At 44.8% G+C, this 18,647-nt stretch overlaps 1 protein-coding gene across 1 annotated transcript; it reads left to right on the top strand.

Moving 5' to 3' along the window:
• Positions 1 to 1,868: 1,868 nt before the first annotated feature.
• Positions 1,869 to 11,173, top strand: fkbp3 (FKBP prolyl isomerase 3). The gene is made up of 7 exons (XM_038776315.1): positions 1,869 to 2,039; positions 2,755 to 2,856; positions 5,420 to 5,533; positions 7,446 to 7,581; positions 10,065 to 10,132; positions 10,584 to 10,681; positions 10,803 to 11,173. The coding sequence occupies exons 1-7, from the start codon at positions 1,935 to 1,937 to the stop codon at positions 10,855 to 10,857; spliced, it is 678 nt and encodes a 225-aa protein (XP_038632243.1). The 5' UTR covers positions 1,869 to 1,934; the 3' UTR covers positions 10,858 to 11,173.
• Positions 11,174 to 18,647: the final 7,474 nt, after the last annotated feature.

The following is an 18,647-nucleotide window of genomic DNA, read 5'->3' as shown; positions in this document are numbered from 1 at the left end:
CTGGATGGACAACTTAAATACCATTGCACCATTTGTAATCATGATGTGGAGCGTAACAGACACCTACAGATGCTGAAAGATGCTCTCGTACGAACGGGATATGGCGCTTGACTCATCGATCGACAGTTCCAACGCGCCACAGCAAAAAACCGCACCAACCTCCTCAGAAGACACACACGGGACACCACTGACAGAGTACCCTTCGTCGTCCAGTACTTTCCTGGGGCGGAGAAACTACGACATCTTCTTCGCAGCCTTCAACACATCATCAATGAAGATGAACATCTTGCCAAGGTCATCCCCACACCCCCACTACTGGCCTTCAAACAACCGCGCAACCTCAAACAAACCATTGTTTGCAGCAAATTACCCAGCCTTCAGAACAGCGACCACGACACCACACAACCCTGCCAGGGCAATCTCTGCAAGACATGCCAGATCATCGACTCGGATACCACCATTACACGTGGTAACACCACCCACCAGGTACGCGGCACATACTCGTGCGACTCAACCAATGTAGTCTACCTCTTACGCTGCAGGAAAGGATGTCCCAAAGCATGGTACATTGGCGAGACCATGCAGACACTGCGAAAACGAATGAACGGGCATCATGCAACAATCACCAGGCAGGAATGTTCCCTTCCAGTCAGGGAACACTTCAGCAGTCAAGGGCATTCAGCCTCTGATCTCCAGGTAAGCGTTCTCCAAGGCGGTCTTCAGGACACGCGACAACGCAGAATTGCCGAGCAAAAACTTATAGCTAAGTTCCACACGCATGAGTGCGGCCTCAACCGGGATCTTGGATTCATGTCGCATTACATCCACCCCCCACCATCAGGCCTGGACTTGCAAAATCCTACCAACTGTTCGGGCTTGAGACAATTTACACCTCTTTAACCTGTGATTATCCCTCTCCCTGGATCTGTAATGATTTGATTACCTGCAAATGCCTGCATTCCAAGAATTGTCCAGCATCTCTGACTTTGTCTATATAAATGTTCCTGGAACATACTTCGCCATTCACCTGAGGAAGGAGCTGCGCTCCGAAAGCTCGTGTTTGAATCAAACCTGTTGGACTTTAACCTGGTGTTGTAAGACTTCTTACTGTGCTCACCATTTGTAATGATCATTTTAAAATGTCTGTAATGTTTCTTTAGCTGTATTGAAGCGTATTGTGACATATGTAGAGAACATGAATATTATCGAACTTTGTGTGATGGTAATTTTGAAATGTTTGTGACATTCTTTCAGATAGTTTACGAATAAAGTATATTTTTGAAGAAAAATACTGTCAAGGGCAGCACGGCGGTACAGTGGTTAGCACTGGGACTGCAGCGCTGAGGACCTGGGATGGAATCCCGGCCCTGGGTCAGTATGTGTGTGGAGTTTGCACATTCTTCCTGTGTGTGCGTGGGTTTCACCCCTCCAAGCCAAAGATGTGCAGGGTGGGTGGATTGGCCACACTAAATTGCCCCTTAATTGGAAAATAATTGGGTATTCTAAATTTAAAAAAATACTCTTTGGCCAGAGATGCAGGTGCTCCGACACCTACTGAGTGTTTCCAGTTCCCTATTTTTATATTTCCAGCACTGGCAATATTTAGCTTTATGACAAAAAGTCAGACATTACTGCTGCTATCACTGCCTTTGAAAGGCCATCATTTTCTTATGTGCCAATTGGTACAAGAGTTCATTGCAATTCCTTCAGAACTTTTAATATTACAATTAAAAAATTGTTAATAATTTTTTAAAAGAAGTCCCAACAGTGATTTTTGCTGGCTGGCTGGCTGTCTGCTTTTAGCTGGGACTGAGAGCATCCCACGATGCTTTGCGGTGTAGTTTTTCCAAGATGGCGGCTGTGAATAGGTTCTGTGGGCGGCCGCTGGGCGGCGGTGTGGCTTCCCCCGGGAGGCGGGGAGAGGCGAGACGGTCATGGCCGCCGAGCCAGCGAGGCAGTGGACCGAGGGGCAGCTGAAAAGCGAGGAGGTGGCTAAAAAGGACATCATCCAGTTCTTGCAGCAGAGCGCTTCGGAGCCGGTGAGGGCGGGGATCTGAGGGGGTGGGGGAGAGAGAGTTGCCCCGGGGCTGCTACCGGGGAGCCCCCCGCTCTTGCACCGGGGTAACGGGGACATGCGGCTTGGCCTTCAGTCGCCCTGAATGGGGTTTGTGCAAAAGCTGCTGTTCGATGTCAGTTGCTCTTTTAAAACAAACCCCGTCACCCAAAACTCCTCCAGACGTCGGGATCTGCACCGACCCTCTGAAGGAGCATCCTACCTCAATCCACTCCCCCACCCTAGTCCCGTAACCCCACCTAACCTGCACATCTTTGGGCACTAAGGGGCAGTTTAGCATGGTCAATCCACCTTAACCTGCACATCTTTGGACTGGGAGGAAACCGGAGCACCCGGTGTTAACCCACGCATGGGTAGAATGTGCAGACTCCGCACAGGGAGTGACCCAAGTCGGGAATCGAACCCGGGGCACTGGCGCTGTGAAGTAGCGGTGCTAACCACTGTTGGGTGCCGTGAAGTTGCTGAATAATTTATTTCAGTGAGCGCAAATCCTCATGATTTTTTTAAACGCACAAACCTGGCAAAAAGAATCGAGCACCCAATCGGTTGCTGTTTCAAATGTAAAAACGGGCAGGATTTGTTTTTAGACCGGTGCCATTAGAATATCAGAAGTCAGCTATTGTATTTTATAATCTGGTTCTTCGACAATGGTATTCAACATGCTTTCTTTTTCAAATTAGTTTCTTGGTGAACACAAGTTAATGGGAAACATCAAGAACGTTGCCAAGACTGCAAAGAAGGAACAGCTAATAGTTGCCTACAACCAGCTTTTTGAAACAAAGGTGAAGAATTGTGCTCCTCATTGGATTCAATGATAGAATTGTTAAGTCTTCAAGGTCCAGTGTGCAAATTATGATTTCAACCATTTTTATTAGTAGAACACGTTCGATTATTGCTCCAAACACATTTTTGCTTGATAATTGTGAATATCTGATTTGCAAGCCCAGGATATTAATTTAATATTTGCATTAATGTAGCATCCTATGGTGATCAATCTTAAAAGCAGCGCAATAAATTACAAGCTCAGTGACATATTTAAGTGGACTTACAAACATGAGATAGGAAACAACATGCCTGTCCATCCATCCAACCTGTTCCGTATAATTGTGGTGCCTTGTACATCACAATTCATACACTTCGCTGCCCCACCTGTAAATTTTTTGGGAGAGGTATGAAAAATGTTGGAAAAACACAAGAAACCTAAAAATTCCTCACACACCCCTCTCCCCAATCACATCTAGTCTAGGTCTTGATTCATGTTCTGTGGTATTTACCATTTGTAGGAGATGATCTTGTCACTTGAATCCAGCTTACTCAGAGGGACACAGAAAATCAGCATATGAGCTGTTCCATATGCCTCGGGTATAAAATTAAAATATAACCTAATTCCACAGTAGCAGAGTTTAAGATTGTGACCCCTCGTTCTTCCTAATCTATTCAGTTGAAACAAATTGCCTGCATAAACACAATTTTCCTTTCATTGTCTTATTTACCTTGACTAAATCACCCTTAATTCTGCAACACTGTAAAAACGATGTACTGCCAATGCTGGAGATCTGAAATAAAAACAGGAAGTGGGAGAAAACACAGCAGGTTTGGGAGAGATCAGAGTTAAAACTTCAAATCCAATATGACTCTTCAGAACTGGAGAGAGGCAAAAATGTGATGGGTTTTATGTTGTTGAGAAAGTGGGAGGTTCATGAGGAGCCAAAAGTGAAAGTCAGGGATAGGTTGGAGGAAGATGAAATTACAAAGATATCATGAAGCAAAAAGGAGAGTGGGAATGGTCATAGTGACGGAATATAGCATTAAAGCAGCAAAGGAACAAACCCGTAATTCTATTGAACCCCCACAGTTGGCGTTGCTCTGCATCACGCGCAAGCTACTGAACGAACTGATCCCCTAAGACTGAATACGGTATTCTAATTGAAACATAATCAAGGTTTTGTATAAAAACAAAGAAAAATTGCATTGCCTTATAGTGAATTGACCTGTAAACACTCCATAATACTGTACGCAGGCTACCCAATCCTTTATGATATTGATGATAAGCCTTTAGAGATGTATGCACTAGAATGACATGATCTCTTCCTCCAACTGTTTAATACATTTTCCATGAGAGGTGTATGCATGCATTTGCCCTGCCACATGCATAAAACAACATAAGCTAAGAATAATTTGCTAGTCATGGGCCCAATCTCCCAGCACATCTAAATCTGCTAGAGAGGTGAGCTTTATCTGCATTTTTGACTCTCCCATACCATGGCACAATCTGAAATCTTGCACATCATTCCATCAATGTCTACACCAAGATCATTCATGAAAATAGTAAATAGCAACATGACAGACATTCTATAGTCGCTATAACCTCACAGACATTGATAGGATTTAAAAAATGTAGAGTAATTGGAAAACAGAGAAATATTGTTGTATTTTATCACAGAATAAGGCTACTCTCAAAATCTAAAGGCTGAATTAATTAAATAAGAAGAAGCTGGCATTTCTGAGGCACTTTTCACAATTTCAGAGTATCTCAAAGTGCTTCACAACCAATCAGTACTTTTGAAGTGTAATCTTTGAAGCAGAGAAATTAGATGGTCAACTTGCGCACAACTAGGGTCCACAAACAGCATTAAAATCTTTAGATAATCTGTGTGTATATTGATTGAGGGATTTCTCTTGGCCAACTGTCCTCTCTGCCCTTCATTGAATAGAACATAGAACATAGAACATAGAACGATACAGCGCAGTACAGGCCCTTCGGCCCTCGATGTTGCACCGACATGGAAAAAAAAACTAAAGGCCATCTAACCTACACTATGCCCTTATCATCCATATGCTTATCCAATAAATGTTTAAATGCCCTCAATGTTGGCGAGTTCACTACTGTTGCAGGTAGGGCATTCCACGGCCTCACCACTCTTTGCGTAAAAAACCCACCTCTGACCTCTGTCCTATATATAGAACTGGGATCTTTTGCTTCCACCTTATTGTGCACATGGGACATTTATTTGGGGTGTTTTCCAAAAGACATAGCAATTGTAACAGACGTGTTGCACACTGCAAGGTCTCACAAATGGTTACGAGATGAATAGCAGTTAGATGTTTCAGAATTTTACCATTATATGTTGCTCTCTGCTTTTTGGAAGAGAGTTCCATGCTGTCAGCATAATCACTTTTCTTTTACAATAAGCCAGTAATTATCCATTAAAGCATGTCAAATTGAACAGGATATAACTTTCACTGTACTTGCATAGACAAAATAAAATCACAGCTTCTTAGTTTTGGTTGTAATTGTAGCCTACATATTCATATGTGGAATAAGCTTTGTTTCTTGACTTGCAGAGGTTTAGAGGCACTGAAAGTGTGGAGAAAGTCGCTCAGCAGCTGAAAGATGTGAAGTTAGGGGCTGGTCAGGATAAAGCAAAGGCCAAGATACCTGAAGTGACTTCAAATGAGGTCAGTACCCGGAATCGGGAATCCTTGGTTTTTAAAAAAGGTCAGCATTATTGGAGCAGAATTGCCGTTCACATTTTTATTCAATGATGTATACAATTTAATTTATAGAAATGCTTCTGGAATATGACACAATTTAATGACCTAACCCAAGATTTTGTCAGGGCAGGGCATCTCATCGTGTGCTCTGTTAAATGTATTGGCCTCACCAAGGCCTTGTATAATTGCAACAACACAACTCTGTTCCTGTACTTGAAACGTCTCGCAATGAAAGCCAACATACCATTTGCCGCCTTTACCTCCTGCTGCACCTGCGTGCTTACCTTCAGCGACTGGTGCACAAGGACACCCAGGACCGCTGCACACTCCCCTCTCCCAATTTACAGCCATTCAGGTAGTAATCTGCTCCCTTGTTTTTGCTTCCAAAGTGAATAACCTCACATTTATCCAAATTATACTGCATCTGCCATTGAGTTGCCCACTCACCAACCTACCCAGATCATGCTGAAGGATCTCTGCATCCTTGTCATCTGCAAACTTTGAGATTTACATTTTGTTCCCTCATCCAAATCATTAATATATGTTGTGAATAGCTGGGGTCCCAGCACCGATCCCTGTTGCACCCCACTCATTACTGCCTGCCAATTTGAAAAGGACCCGTTCGTTCCTACCCTTTGTTTCCTTTCTGCCAACCAGTTTTCCATCCATCTTAATACACTTCCCCCAATCCCATGTGCTTTAATTTTGCACGATAATCTCTTACGCGGAACTTTGTCAAACGCTTTCTGAAAGTCCAAATATAACACATTGACCTGCTCCCCCTTGTCAACTCTACTAGTTACGTCTTCAAAGAATTGTCAAGCATGATTTCCCCTTCATAAATTCATGCTAACTCTGTGTGATTTTGCCACTGTTTTCTAAATGCTCCGCTATAAAGTCTTTGATAATGGATTCAAGAATTTTCCCCACTGCTGACATTAGGCTTATTGGTCTATAATACCCTGTTTTCTCTCTACCTTCCTTTTTGAATATTGGAGTGAGATTAGATGCCCCCTAATCTGCAGGGACTGCTCCAGAGTCTATAGAATCATGGAAGATGACCACCAGTGCATCCACTATTTCTAGAGCCACTTCCTTAAATTCTCTGGGATGTAGATTATCAGGGCCTAGGGATTTATCAGCCATCAATTTCCCCAGCATCATTTCTCTACTAATATTGATCTCCCTCAATTCTTCCCTCCCACTAAATCTTGCACTCTCCAACATTTCTGGTATCTGATTTGTGTCCTCTTTTGTGAAGACAGAACCAAAGTATGTATTCAGTTGCAAAGCCATTTCTTTGTTCCCTATTATACATTCCTGGATTCAGTGTCAAATCAGGTACATAAACCAAAATGGAGAGGGAAAGACAGATTGGATTAAAAGAGACAGAAGATTATTTTTAAAACATGGCATTTTTATAATCCTCACTAATTCGCATCCTGAAGGAATAAAGCTCCATACTTTAAAAAATTCATTTTTTTCAGCAAGCAATTGATTGGCAGTCATTAACAATTATCACACGATTGAATAGGATTTGTGTTTTTAATTACTACGCTTAACTTTCATGGAAATCATAGGGAAGTTAAAGATGAGATGCTATTCTCTGATGCCTAATGGCGGAGTAAGCAATTTGTGGGAATTTGCAATTCATGCAATATCTTTTCCACATTACAAGGTGGTGGCTGGATTGCATGTTAATGGAAGTATGCATTGTTTACACGCTGCTCTTTTCGGGAAAATTCTGGGCTGTTGTTTCCAAGAATTCCAATATTCAGACATTGGATATTGGTTTTGTTTTGCTTCACTTCTACTTGTTTGAAATATCACTGATTTTAAAGATAAATAACCTTCAACATCTTGTGATCATTTCTAGGAACCACCAAAGTATACCAAATCCGTATTGCAGAAAGGAGACAAAACCAACTTTCCCAAGAAGGGTGACACTGTCCACTGTTGGTACACAGGAACATTAGAAGATGGGACCGTGTTTGACACAAATATTGTTTCTAGTAAGAATTTTATGGAACAGGTGTTTTAGAAATTAGAGAAAATAATTCCGAGTATCAGCAAGTTTATATGGTTTGGGGGCGGCACGGTAACACACTGGTTAGCACTGTTGCTTCACAGCTCCAGGGTCCCAGGTTCAATTCCCGGCTTGGGTCACCGTCTGTGCGGAGTCTGCACTTTCTCCCTGTGTGTGCGTGGGTTTCCACCGGGTGCTCCGGTTTCCTCCCACAGTCCAAGGATGTGCAGGCTAAGTAGATTGGCCATGCCAAATTGCCCTTCGTGTCCAAAATAAAAAGTTTAACTAGGTTACAGGGATAGGGTGGAGGTATTGACTTAACTAGGGAGCTCTTTCCATGGGCCAAATGGCCTCCTTTTGCACTGTAAATTCTATGATGTTGCCTCTTATTCCAAATTCATCCACATCCGTACATTTAAAGGATAGTTTATATGGGGGCCTATTTAAGTCAGTTGGCTGGACAGCTGGCTCGTGATGCAGAACGAAGCCAACAGCGCGTGCTCAATTCCCGTACTGACTGAGGTTATTCGTGAAGGCCCCACCTTCTCAACCTTGCCCCTCGCCTCAGGTGTGGTGACTTTCACTTACTAGTTCTGTGTATATTTTAATAGAGTAATTATAAGTGCAGATAAACCATCCTGAACTTTTAGATCTTGCAGTCGAGTAAGTTAACTAGATTTTGTCTAATAGTGGGTGGTTATTACGAATTCATCAGATGTGATGAAAGCATTGTGAGCAGGAAATTCTGTTATTTTATTTTCAATATTTTTCCTTTTTTAAGGAAAGTTCAATTCTTTAAACTCCTCCAGTTTTCAATGAAGGGGCAAAGTTTGTTAAGTTTCTTCCTGAACAGTTGTCAAAAACAAGAAAATGTGAGGAGTGACTGGCATTAAGCATCCTTGTGTTTTTCAGTGATGTTTTACATCCATGTAAGCCACTGTTTTAAACGCATTAAGTGATTTTCATACAACTAAAGTGATACATTTTAAACCTGCATCAATGTCTTCTTCCATTTTCCTGGATACATTGGAGACTTAGAAAGTAGCGCATTTGACATTCATTCCTGTTGTTGTTGCTCCCTGCGGTAAACTGTTTTGTCTTTCCCTGACTGCATGTAGCATATAGCAAGCATCCACTTGGTTCATGGTATAGTGTTTATTTTAGTGAATTTTGTTTTAATTTTTGCATTTTGTTAGTCTTTTTAAATTGTGATTGTTAAGTTTGAGCCAGATCTTGATTTCTAAAAGGGGCAAAAAAAAACCTAAGGGTGGCACTGTGGCTAGCACTGGTGCCTCAGTGCTGTGGGCCCTGATTTGATTCAGACCTCGGGTGACTGTGTGGAGTTTGCACATTTTCCCCGTGTCTGCATGGGTTTCCTCCGGGTGCTCTGGTTTCCCCCCCCACAGTCCAACAATGTGCATGTTAGGTGGATTGGCCATGCTAAATTGCCCCTTAGTGTCCAAAGGTTAGGTTAGGTGGGGTTACGGGGATAGGGCGGGGGAGCCGCTCTAGGTAGGGTGCTCTTTTGGAGGGTCAGTGCATACTGGATGGGTTGAATAGCCTCCTTTTGCACTGTAGGGATTCTATGATTTGTTACAAAAGCATATGTCAGATACAGCATTTGAAGGACATATTGAGAGTATTCATTCAGTTCTGATCATCACACTTTAGGAAAGATGTGAAGATCATAAAGAGGTTGCAGAGGAAAATTACCAGAATGGTTCTAGGGAAGGGGGAGTTTTACATGCAAGGTTAAGTTGGAAGGATGGTGGTTGTTCTTCTTGGATTAAAGGAGGTTGAAAGGAAATTGATAACAGGAAATTGATTATGGCAGACTTAGATAGACAAGGAAAAATTCTCGCCATCAGCTAACGGTACAAGGACTGGAGCCACATTCAAGGTTTTTGACAAGGGGATTGTGAAGAGGAACAAGTGGTAATGACTTGAAACACCGCCCGCAAGGGTGGTTATTGCAGAACCAATTAATTTTAAAAGGAAATTTGGTGGGCACTTGAAGGGACTAATATTGCAGGGATATGGGGATTGAGCAAGAGAGTTGACCGATTTGATTGTTCCTCAGGAGCCAGCATGTACTCAAAGGGGAGAATGGCCTCCTACAGCATAAATGACTCTCATGACTAAAATAGTGTTTTCACTTTGTTCTTATTTATTGTATATAGAATGCAGTTGAAGAATTTATTTACGGGTCCCAAGTAGTTTCAATTGATTTTTGCTTCGAAAAAATATGCTTTGAAAGCTTGTCTCCCCTATCTCTGCTGATTTGAGCTTCTGTATAGTCCCATCGCTGTTCGTAGCCATGAACTGAACTTGTTGTCCTGCTTAAAGTGGATGCAAAAGACCCCACTGGAATATGGCATAGTGATTGCTGAATATTGAATAAATGAGAACCGGTGAAAGAGCTTTCAGGTAATTAACTTTTAAATTATGAATGGAATTTCTTTTTTACAGGTTCAAAAAAGAAAAAGTCAGTAAAGCCTCTGATCTTTAAAGTAGGAATTGGAAGAGTTATCCGAGGGGTAAGAACACAATTTATAGAGCTGGTGGGGCTTGACAAAATGGCCGTCAAATTGCAATTTGCTTGTCTTTATTTTCCACTCTTTTCACCTTCTGTAGTTCCATTAACTGACACTGGCAGCCCATGTGACCATCTTTCAATCTTTGCAAGCAAATTGACCATAGTGGACAGGCTGACTGTCACTCAATGGTCAAATGTTTGTGCTTTACAGAGGAATTAAGGAGATACAATCAGGAACTGAAATCTTGACTGCAGTATCCCACCACGCCCTTTCTCAGGGACAATGAGACCAATTATGGAAAGATGGCTGGATTTAGAAGGATGATGGCCTGTATTGAGTATTACCTCTATCAATGTCGTCCTTTAGGCCAATGGGGGAAGCATATATTTTGAATGACTAATACCTGTTGTTTGCTGCCTTTCATTTATCAATAATATTTTTTTCTCTGCAGTGGGATGAAGCACTTCTGACCATGAGTAAAGGAGAAAAAGCCCAGCTACAGATTGAATCTGATTGGGGATATGGTAAGAAAGGGAAGCCAGAAGCCAAGTATCCTTTTCTTTATGGCAGCTTGCTCAAAGTTTGTTTAGTTTTTCTAAGCAATTGGCAACGTTTTGAAGATTGCTTTTGAATTTTTGGCATTTGCTGATTTTCCTTAACTGCGTTACAGGATTCCACCGAACGCTCGGCTCATTTTTGAAGTGGAGCTTGTGGATATTGACTAACTAAATGCACCGTCTTCAGATTTATGTTTCAAAATACTGCCTTTGAATTGTCCGGTATTGTTCAGAAAGACCTTTCAGTAAAATAATCTTGGTAAATGTAAAAATATGCAGCTAATGAGCAAAATTGTGCATTTGTATAGAACTTTACTGAATTTCGATGCTGAACATGACTACATACCATGCTGGAGAGTATGACATACAGTGGGTCATTTTCTTTGCTGATTACTTTAATTCTTGCACTTCAGAACACGGTGATGCTTGTGACAAGATAAATTGTTCATGTTCTAAGCAAAATAAATAAGTTTTGGAACCACTACAGATTTTTTTGATGTCCATGCATTGTATCTTTGTAAACAACAAAGGGTTAAATTGAGTTATATTATAAACACTGTATAATCATGCAAGCAGCTAAGATCCAACAGTAATTTATGTAGTATGTGTGCTGGATTCTCCACAATTGGGGCACTGCAATTGGCTCTGGTGCCTGATCTTAGGAGGATAAACCAGACTCTTTTTTTCCCCCCCCCCCTTTTTTTTAAAATTTAGAGTACCCAATTATTTTTTCCAATTAAGGGGCAATTTAGAGTGGCCAATCTACCTATCCTGCACATATTTGGGTTGTGGGGGCGAAACCCATGCAGACACGGGGAGAATGTGCAAATTCCACACGGACCGTGATCCAGGGCCGGGATTCGAACCCGGGTCCTCAGCGCCGTAGGCAGCAATGCTAACCACTGCGCCACCGTGCTGTCCAGGAGGATAAACCAGACTACCTGCCCATGTTTATTATCCTGTGACCCCAGGACGAAAGTGTGGATGAGTTTGCATTTTAAAAAATAAATTTAGAGTACCCAATTTTCTTTTTCAATTAAGGGGACAATTTAGCGTGGCCAATTCACCTACCCTACATACCTTTTGAGTTGTGGGGGTGAGACCCACGCAGACACACGGAGATCTGTGCAAACTCCACTCAGTCACCCGAGGCTGGAATTGAACCCAGGCCCTTGGCGGTGTGAGACAGCAATGCTAACCACTGTGGGTCCTGATGGGCCGATTGGCCGCCTCCTGCACTGTAAATTCTATGATTACAAATACAGTGCAAGATAAGTTTAGTTACTGCAAAAGTGTAATTGCTAACTAGGGTTAGATATGCATGCTGAAATGTCATATTTCCATTTCTGTCGATATTCACACTAGAAAGCACCATGTCATTATAACTACTCCAGCCTTTGATGGATTGGATTGGATTGGATTTGTTTATTGTCACGTGTACCGAGGTACAGTGAAAAGTATTTTTCTGCAAGCAGCTCAACAGATCATTCAGTACATGGGAAGAAAAGGGAATTGACCAGAATTCAAGAAAATACATGAGAATACATAATAGGGCAACACAAGATGGTGTTGCATTTCTTTGAATTGGGAGAGAAGGAAATAATTTCAGACTTGTTTATCTCCAAATGGTAGTTATGTTTCGCTTAAATCTGTTGTAAGGTCATTGCTCATACTCAATGGTGATGTTGGTCTGAATATTTGAGGTTAACTGCTGCACTTGGGTACTTCACGTCAATTCACAAGGTCAGAAAAAAAAGTTGCAAAATACTACAGATGCTGGAAAGCAGAATTAAAAACAGAAAATGCCAGCAAAACTCAGCAGAACTGTGGAGCGAGAAACAGAGTTAGTGAGTGTTAACCTTCCTCCAGTCCAATCACTCTGGCAGTGGAGAGATAGAAAAGAGAATGAGGCATGTGGAGAAAAAAAGTCGGGGATGGATTGGAGAGATTAAATGGCAAAGATGTCATGGAAAATGAGACTAAGGAAGTGGTAATGATAGTAAAAAGACAAAAGTTTTATATATTATACAAAAAGAGATTGGTAGGCCAGAATTGACCTTGTCATGTTTTATATAGTGTTCTTGCGGCACCAAGAAATGTATCCCATCCATCTGCACTATCTTCAAATACAGGATCCAGAAATGGAATGACAGCACCGCAACCAATGGTGCTGTCCTCAAGACACCCAGGTGCCAAATCTGGTTGAAGATAGATTTACCAATACTCTATAGTTATTTGACTAATTACCGCAGATTTGACTCTGTCAGCTGATATTTATTTACCCTGACTCATTTGGGAAAACATTGCAAAGAAAAAAAAAAAGCACTCCCCTTATTCTGCGACTATGTCTGGTCCTACAATATTCCATGAGTGGAAACATCCTCCCAACATTTACCCTGTCTAATCCCCTAAGAATCTTTTATTTCAATCATTTCACCTCTTATTCTTTTAAACTCAAAAGAGTACAGACTCGACCTGTTTAACCTTTACTCAAACGGCAGTCCCTCCATACCCGGGAGCATCCCATTAATAATAATATATATGTCCCCAATGATATATCTTACCTTAAATAAAGGGACCAAAACTGTGCATGATATTCTAAATGTGGCCTCACCAGTACCCTGTACGATTGCAGCAGCACCTCTACTTTATACTCCAGCCCCTTGGAAATAAAAGCCAGCATTGCATTTGCCGTCCCTATTACCGTATGCATCTTATGCTAGCTTTGGGTTTCATGAACAAGGATCCCCATATTCTCTTTGTGCTTCAGCTTTCTGCAGTCTCCATTTAAATAATCGTCTTCTCATTCTTTCTTCCAAAACAAACAATCCAGCATTTTCCCACACTGAATTCCATTAGCTAATGTTCTGCCCACTCATTTAACCTGTCAATATCCCTCTAAACCTTTTGGGCTGGATTCTCCGTCCCAAGATGCCTGGAATGCTTTCCCTGATGGCACATAGTCGGGCATCGGGGGAAAATCAGGATTGGTGCCCACGTGATGCTCCAACACCCCCCCCCCCCCCCCCCCCCCCCCCTGACGCTGGTGGTGTGAACAAGATCCACTCCACACGCCAGTGGGAATGACCTATTTGCACTTATTTAGCGGGCCAGGCGCCCGAGGCTCTGCCCTCTTGTATTCACCAGTCCCTGTGGCCAGGACTTGCGCGGCCCTGATGTGGTAGGCCTAGGGGCAATGGAGCCACCATGCCAGGGCCATGATGGTAGAGACCACCTGAGCCTATCTGTGGCCCAACCAACACCGCAAATCAGCCCTCAAACCCCCCCCCCCCCCCCACTCGCCCCATCCCAAAATTGCCTGAGTGCCCCCCCCCCCCCCCCCCCCACCCAAGTATGGGGGTAACTCAACCTGCCCCACCCCCCCAGGGACCCCTGTAATAGGGAGACACGCCCCACAAGGACTCCTGGGATAGGGAGACCCCCTACAGGCACCCCTGTGATGGGGGGGACCCGCTGCATGAATCCCTGTAATAGCGGGACCCTCCACAGGGACCCCAGTGACGGGGATAACCCCCAGAGGGATCTCTGTGATAGAGAGACCCCGACTAAAGGGACCCCCAGGCATCATTATAGCTATAATACTTACCTTGCTGCTCCACCTGTACATTCCTGAAAGGAGAGCCCCTGTGCCTGCCTCTGGTTCCCACAGTTGCATTATCTGCAAGCCATTCATAGTTTTTGAGTAGTGGCTTGATTGACAGCTGAAAACCATTTGCAGCTTTGATCCATTTATATCCTTCCAGCTTCAGGGAAGCCCCAGTGTTTGTAAACATTGACCACATCAAAGAGATGTAAGTGCACCATGTGCATTCCAATCACTCGCGCGTGTGATTTCATTGCACTTACCTCTTTGATGTGGTAAATGTTTATAAACATTGGGGTTTCGCCACTGAAGCGTGAAAGGGTATGAACAGATCAAAGCTGCAGATTGTTTTTACGAGCTGTCAATCACAGACACTAAGGTTTAATTCAGTTGGCTGGACAACAGCGCACGTTCAATTCCCATACCGGTTGAGGTTATTCATGAAGACCTTGCCTTCTCAACTTTGGTGATCCTCAAGGGGAAAGCTGCCTATTGTCATCTGGGACTATGACGACTTTATCTTAACTTACTGAAAAGCTATGAATGGCCTGCAGTTAGTGGATGTGTGGCTACCAGAGGCAGCCACAGCTGCTCTCCCCCGAGGAATGGACACATGGAGCTGCAAGAAGTATTGCAGCTCTTCCCACTGCCCCTAGACTGCTCTCGAGCTTGGTGTTGCAAGACTTGGTGTTGTAAGACTTCTTACTCTAGCATCCAGACAGGGGTCCTTTTTCTGGGGGCTAGGGGTGTGCGAAGGGGGTTCTTTTAAGCAGGGGTCCTGGGGAGGGGGGGCGGATAATCCCTGTACTTGGGGGTGGGGTGGGGGGGTGCACCAGACAATCTGGAGGGGGGTCTCGGGGATTTGCAGTGCAAGGGGGCTGTTGGCCGCTGAACCTCGCTATCAGGCTGTCCCCTGGGAATCCCTTGTATTCCACGCCATGCACAAATTTTCTTGGAGGTGAACATTGAATTGCATCCCGCTTTATGACTGCAAGGAGATTGTAGAACTGGTGCAATTCAGCACTGGCAGGAGAACAAAGAAAATTACAGCACAAGAACAGGCCCTTCGGCCCTCCCACCCTGCGCCAATCCAGATCCTTTATCTAAACCTGTTGCCTATTTTCCAAGGATCTACTTCTCCCTGTTCCCCATTTGTTCATATATCTGTCCAGATGCATCTTAAATGATGCTATCGTGCCCGCCTCTACCACCTGCGCTGGCAAAGCGTTTCAGGCACCCACCACCCTCTGCATAAAAAACTTTCCACGCACATCTCCCTTAAACTTTCCCCCTCTCACCTTGAAATCGTGACCCCTTGTAATTGACACCCCCACTCTTGGAAAAAGCTTGTTACTATCCACCCTGTCCATACCTCTCATAATTTTGTAGACCTCAATCAGGTCCCCCCTCAACCTCCGTCTTTCCAATGAAAACAATCCTAATCTACTCAACCTTTCTTCATAGCTAGCACCCTCCATACCAGGCAACATCCTGGTGAACCTCCTCTGCACCCTCTCTAAAGCATCCACATCCTTCTGGTAATGTGGCGACCAGAACTGCACGCAGTATTCCAAATGTGACCTAACCAAAGTCCTATACAACTGTAACATGACCTGCCGACTCTTGTACTCAATACCCCGTCTGATGAAGGCAAGCATGCTGTATGCCTTCTTGACCACTCTATCGACCTGCGTTGCCACCTTCAGGGTACAATGGACCTGAACTCCCAGATCTCTCTGTACATCAATTTTCCCCAGGACTCTTCCTTTGACCATATAGTCCGCTCTTGAGTTAGATCTTCCAAAATGCATCACCTCGCATTTGCCTGGATTGAACTCATCTGCCATTTCTCTGCCCAACTCTCCAATCTATCTATATTTTGCTGTATTCTCTGACAGTCCTCGCTATCTGCAACTCCACCAATCTTAATATCATCTGCAAACTTGCTCATCAGACCACTTGTACCTTCGTCCAGATCATTTATGTATATCACAAACAACAGTGGTCCGAGCACGGTTCCCTGTGGAACACCACTAGTCACCTTTTTCCATTTTGAGACACTCCCTTCCACCACTACTCTCTGTCTCCTGTTGCCCAGCCAGTTCTTTATCCATCTAGCTAGTACACCCTGAACCCCACACAACTTCACTTTTTCCATCAACCTACCATGGGAAACTTTATCAAAAGCCTTACTGAAGTCCATGTATATGACATCTACAGCCCTTCCCTCATCAATTAACTTTGTCACTTCCTCAAAGAATTCTATTAGGTTTGTAAGACATGACCTTCCCTGCACAAAACCATGCTGCCTCCCCCTTATGCCGACATGACCTAGAGTATTTAAACATCCATCCGTAGCCTCAACATCCGTCATGTCCCTCTCCTTGGTGAATACCGATGCAAAGTACTCATTAAGAATCTCACTCATGACTTCCGGTGGCAGTTATGCAGCAATAAGCCACACATGTGGGAGCTCCCGTTTTAAAGAGATTTTTCGGCTCTTTTGAGAGCCCAGCCTCCCCGGACAGGCGCCGGAATGTGGCGACTAGGGGCTTTTCACAGTAACTTCATTGAAGCCTACTCGTGACAATAAAGCGATTTTCATTTTTCATTTTCAAAACGGAAATTTTTCGACGTCTCCCGGTGGGGGAAGGTGTGCTGAACGACTTTCCCTGCAGTCCATGACTCGAACTCGGAGTGGAAAGGTGGAAAAAACAGCAGCAGCTCCTCAGAAAAAACGGGGGAAGGGATCCAAGATGGCCACCGACAAAGCTCCAGGGGAGTGGAGACTCTGGGCCCAGAAACAACAAACTGATCTCCTGCGCTGCTTTAAAGAATTCAAGGATGAAGTACTGAGCTCTCTGCAGGAAACAAACAGAAGGCTGTCAGAGATTCAGTCCACCCAGGGTGCTGCCATCAAGAAGTTGCAGACGCAGGCCATTGAACGAGAGGAGGAGGCCGTGGTCCTCGTGAGTAAGGTGGAGGGGCACGAGGCACTCCACAAGAAGTGGCAGGAACGCTTCGAGGAGCTGGATCACCGCATGAGGTGGAAAAACCTGCGGATCTTGGGCCTTGCGGAGGGGCTGGAGGGATCGGACCTGACAGCCTATGTGGCTGTAATGCTGGGTTCGCTAGTGGGGGCCGGGTCTCTCCATCTGCCCCTGGAGCTGGAGGGAGCACACAGAGTACTGGCCAGGAGGCCTAAGGAGAATGAACCCCCGCGTGCGGTGCTGGTGAGGTTCCACCGGTTCAGTGATCGGGACTGCGTGCTGCGCTGGGCCAAGAAGGTGAAGAGCAGTAATTGGGAGAATGGGGTAGTGCGGACCTACCAGGACTGGAGTGCGGAGGTGGCTAAGCGGCGGTCCGGATTTAATCGGACGAAAGAGGTGCTTTATAGAAAAAAGATAAAGTTCGGAATGTTGCCGCCCGCGCGCCTGTGGGTAACTTATTCGGACCGGGACCATTATTTCGATTCCCCGGAGGAGGCGTGGGCCTTCGTGCGGACGGAGAAACTGGACTTGAACTAGGGGTTGGGGGTTGCGAGGTCGGCTGTAAGATATTAGTGCTGGATTCGGCTGTTGCTGTGTTCTCTTTTTCTTCTGTTTTTTTCTTCTTGTTTTAGTACTTTTGCAATTTTGATATGGTTATTTACGGGGGGGTTGTTCTGCTATGTTTTTGTTTTTGTGCTTGGGGCATTGTTTGGGCTGTGTATCTTGCGGGGAGGGTCGGGGGGGTATGTTGTATTCTATGTCGGAGTGGGGGTATGGAGGGGGGCTGATATTTGGGAGCTGCGTCAGAAGGGTGTGGTGGGGCAGGGCGAAAGCGCGGGCTTTCCTCTGGTTTCCCGCGCTGCGGGGCTGGGGGGGCGGAGATGGTGACGGGGGAGGTGGGGCCTTAACTGGTTCTTCCCCGCGCTGGAGCGGTGCCAGGAGGAGGGATAGATTGGGGGATGATCCCACTTCGGGAGGGGTCGGGCTATTGGCGGGAGTTTCCGGGGTCAGCAGAAGTTAGCTGACCCACGGAAGTACAATGGAGGACGGTTCGCGGCTGGGAGGGTTCCTAGCCTGGGGGGAAAGGGGAATACCGGGTTGGTGCTGGTAGGGTCAAGAAGGAGCTGGTGGGGGCTGGGGGGACAGAGGTGAGGGGTTGTCGCTATGGGGACGGGGTCGAGCAGGGGACGCTGGCCTGGGGCGGGCAGTCGACGGGCTATGGCTAGCCGACGGGGGAGGGGGGCGGGACGCCCTCTGATCCGGTTGGTCACCTGGAATGTGAGAGGGTTGAATGGGCCGGTGAAGCGGTCGAGGGTACTGGCTCACCTGAAGGGGCTAAAGGCGGATGTGGCAATGCTTCAGGA

Source organism: Scyliorhinus canicula, chromosome 2 (genome assembly GCF_902713615.1).
Source record: "Scyliorhinus canicula chromosome 2, sScyCan1.1, whole genome shotgun sequence".
Classification (NCBI taxonomy): domain Eukaryota; kingdom Metazoa; phylum Chordata; class Chondrichthyes; order Carcharhiniformes; family Scyliorhinidae; genus Scyliorhinus; species Scyliorhinus canicula.
The sequence above is the reverse complement of the archived record's forward strand: the minus strand, read 5'-3'. Positions and strand labels throughout refer to the sequence as shown.

Coding starts and splice junctions, on each gene's coding strand:
- fkbp3 (XM_038776315.1), top strand. CDS start 1,935: ATGGCCGCCGAGCCAGCGAGGCAGTGGACCGAGGGGCAGCTGAAAAGC. Junction 2,040..2,754: donor AGCAGAGCGCTTCGGAGCCG/GTGAGGGCGGGG, acceptor TTTTCAAATTAG/TTTCTTGGTGAACACAAGTT. Junction 7,582..10,064: donor TGACACAAATATTGTTTCTA/GTAAGAATTTTA, acceptor TCTTTTTTACAG/GTTCAAAAAAGAAAAAGTCA.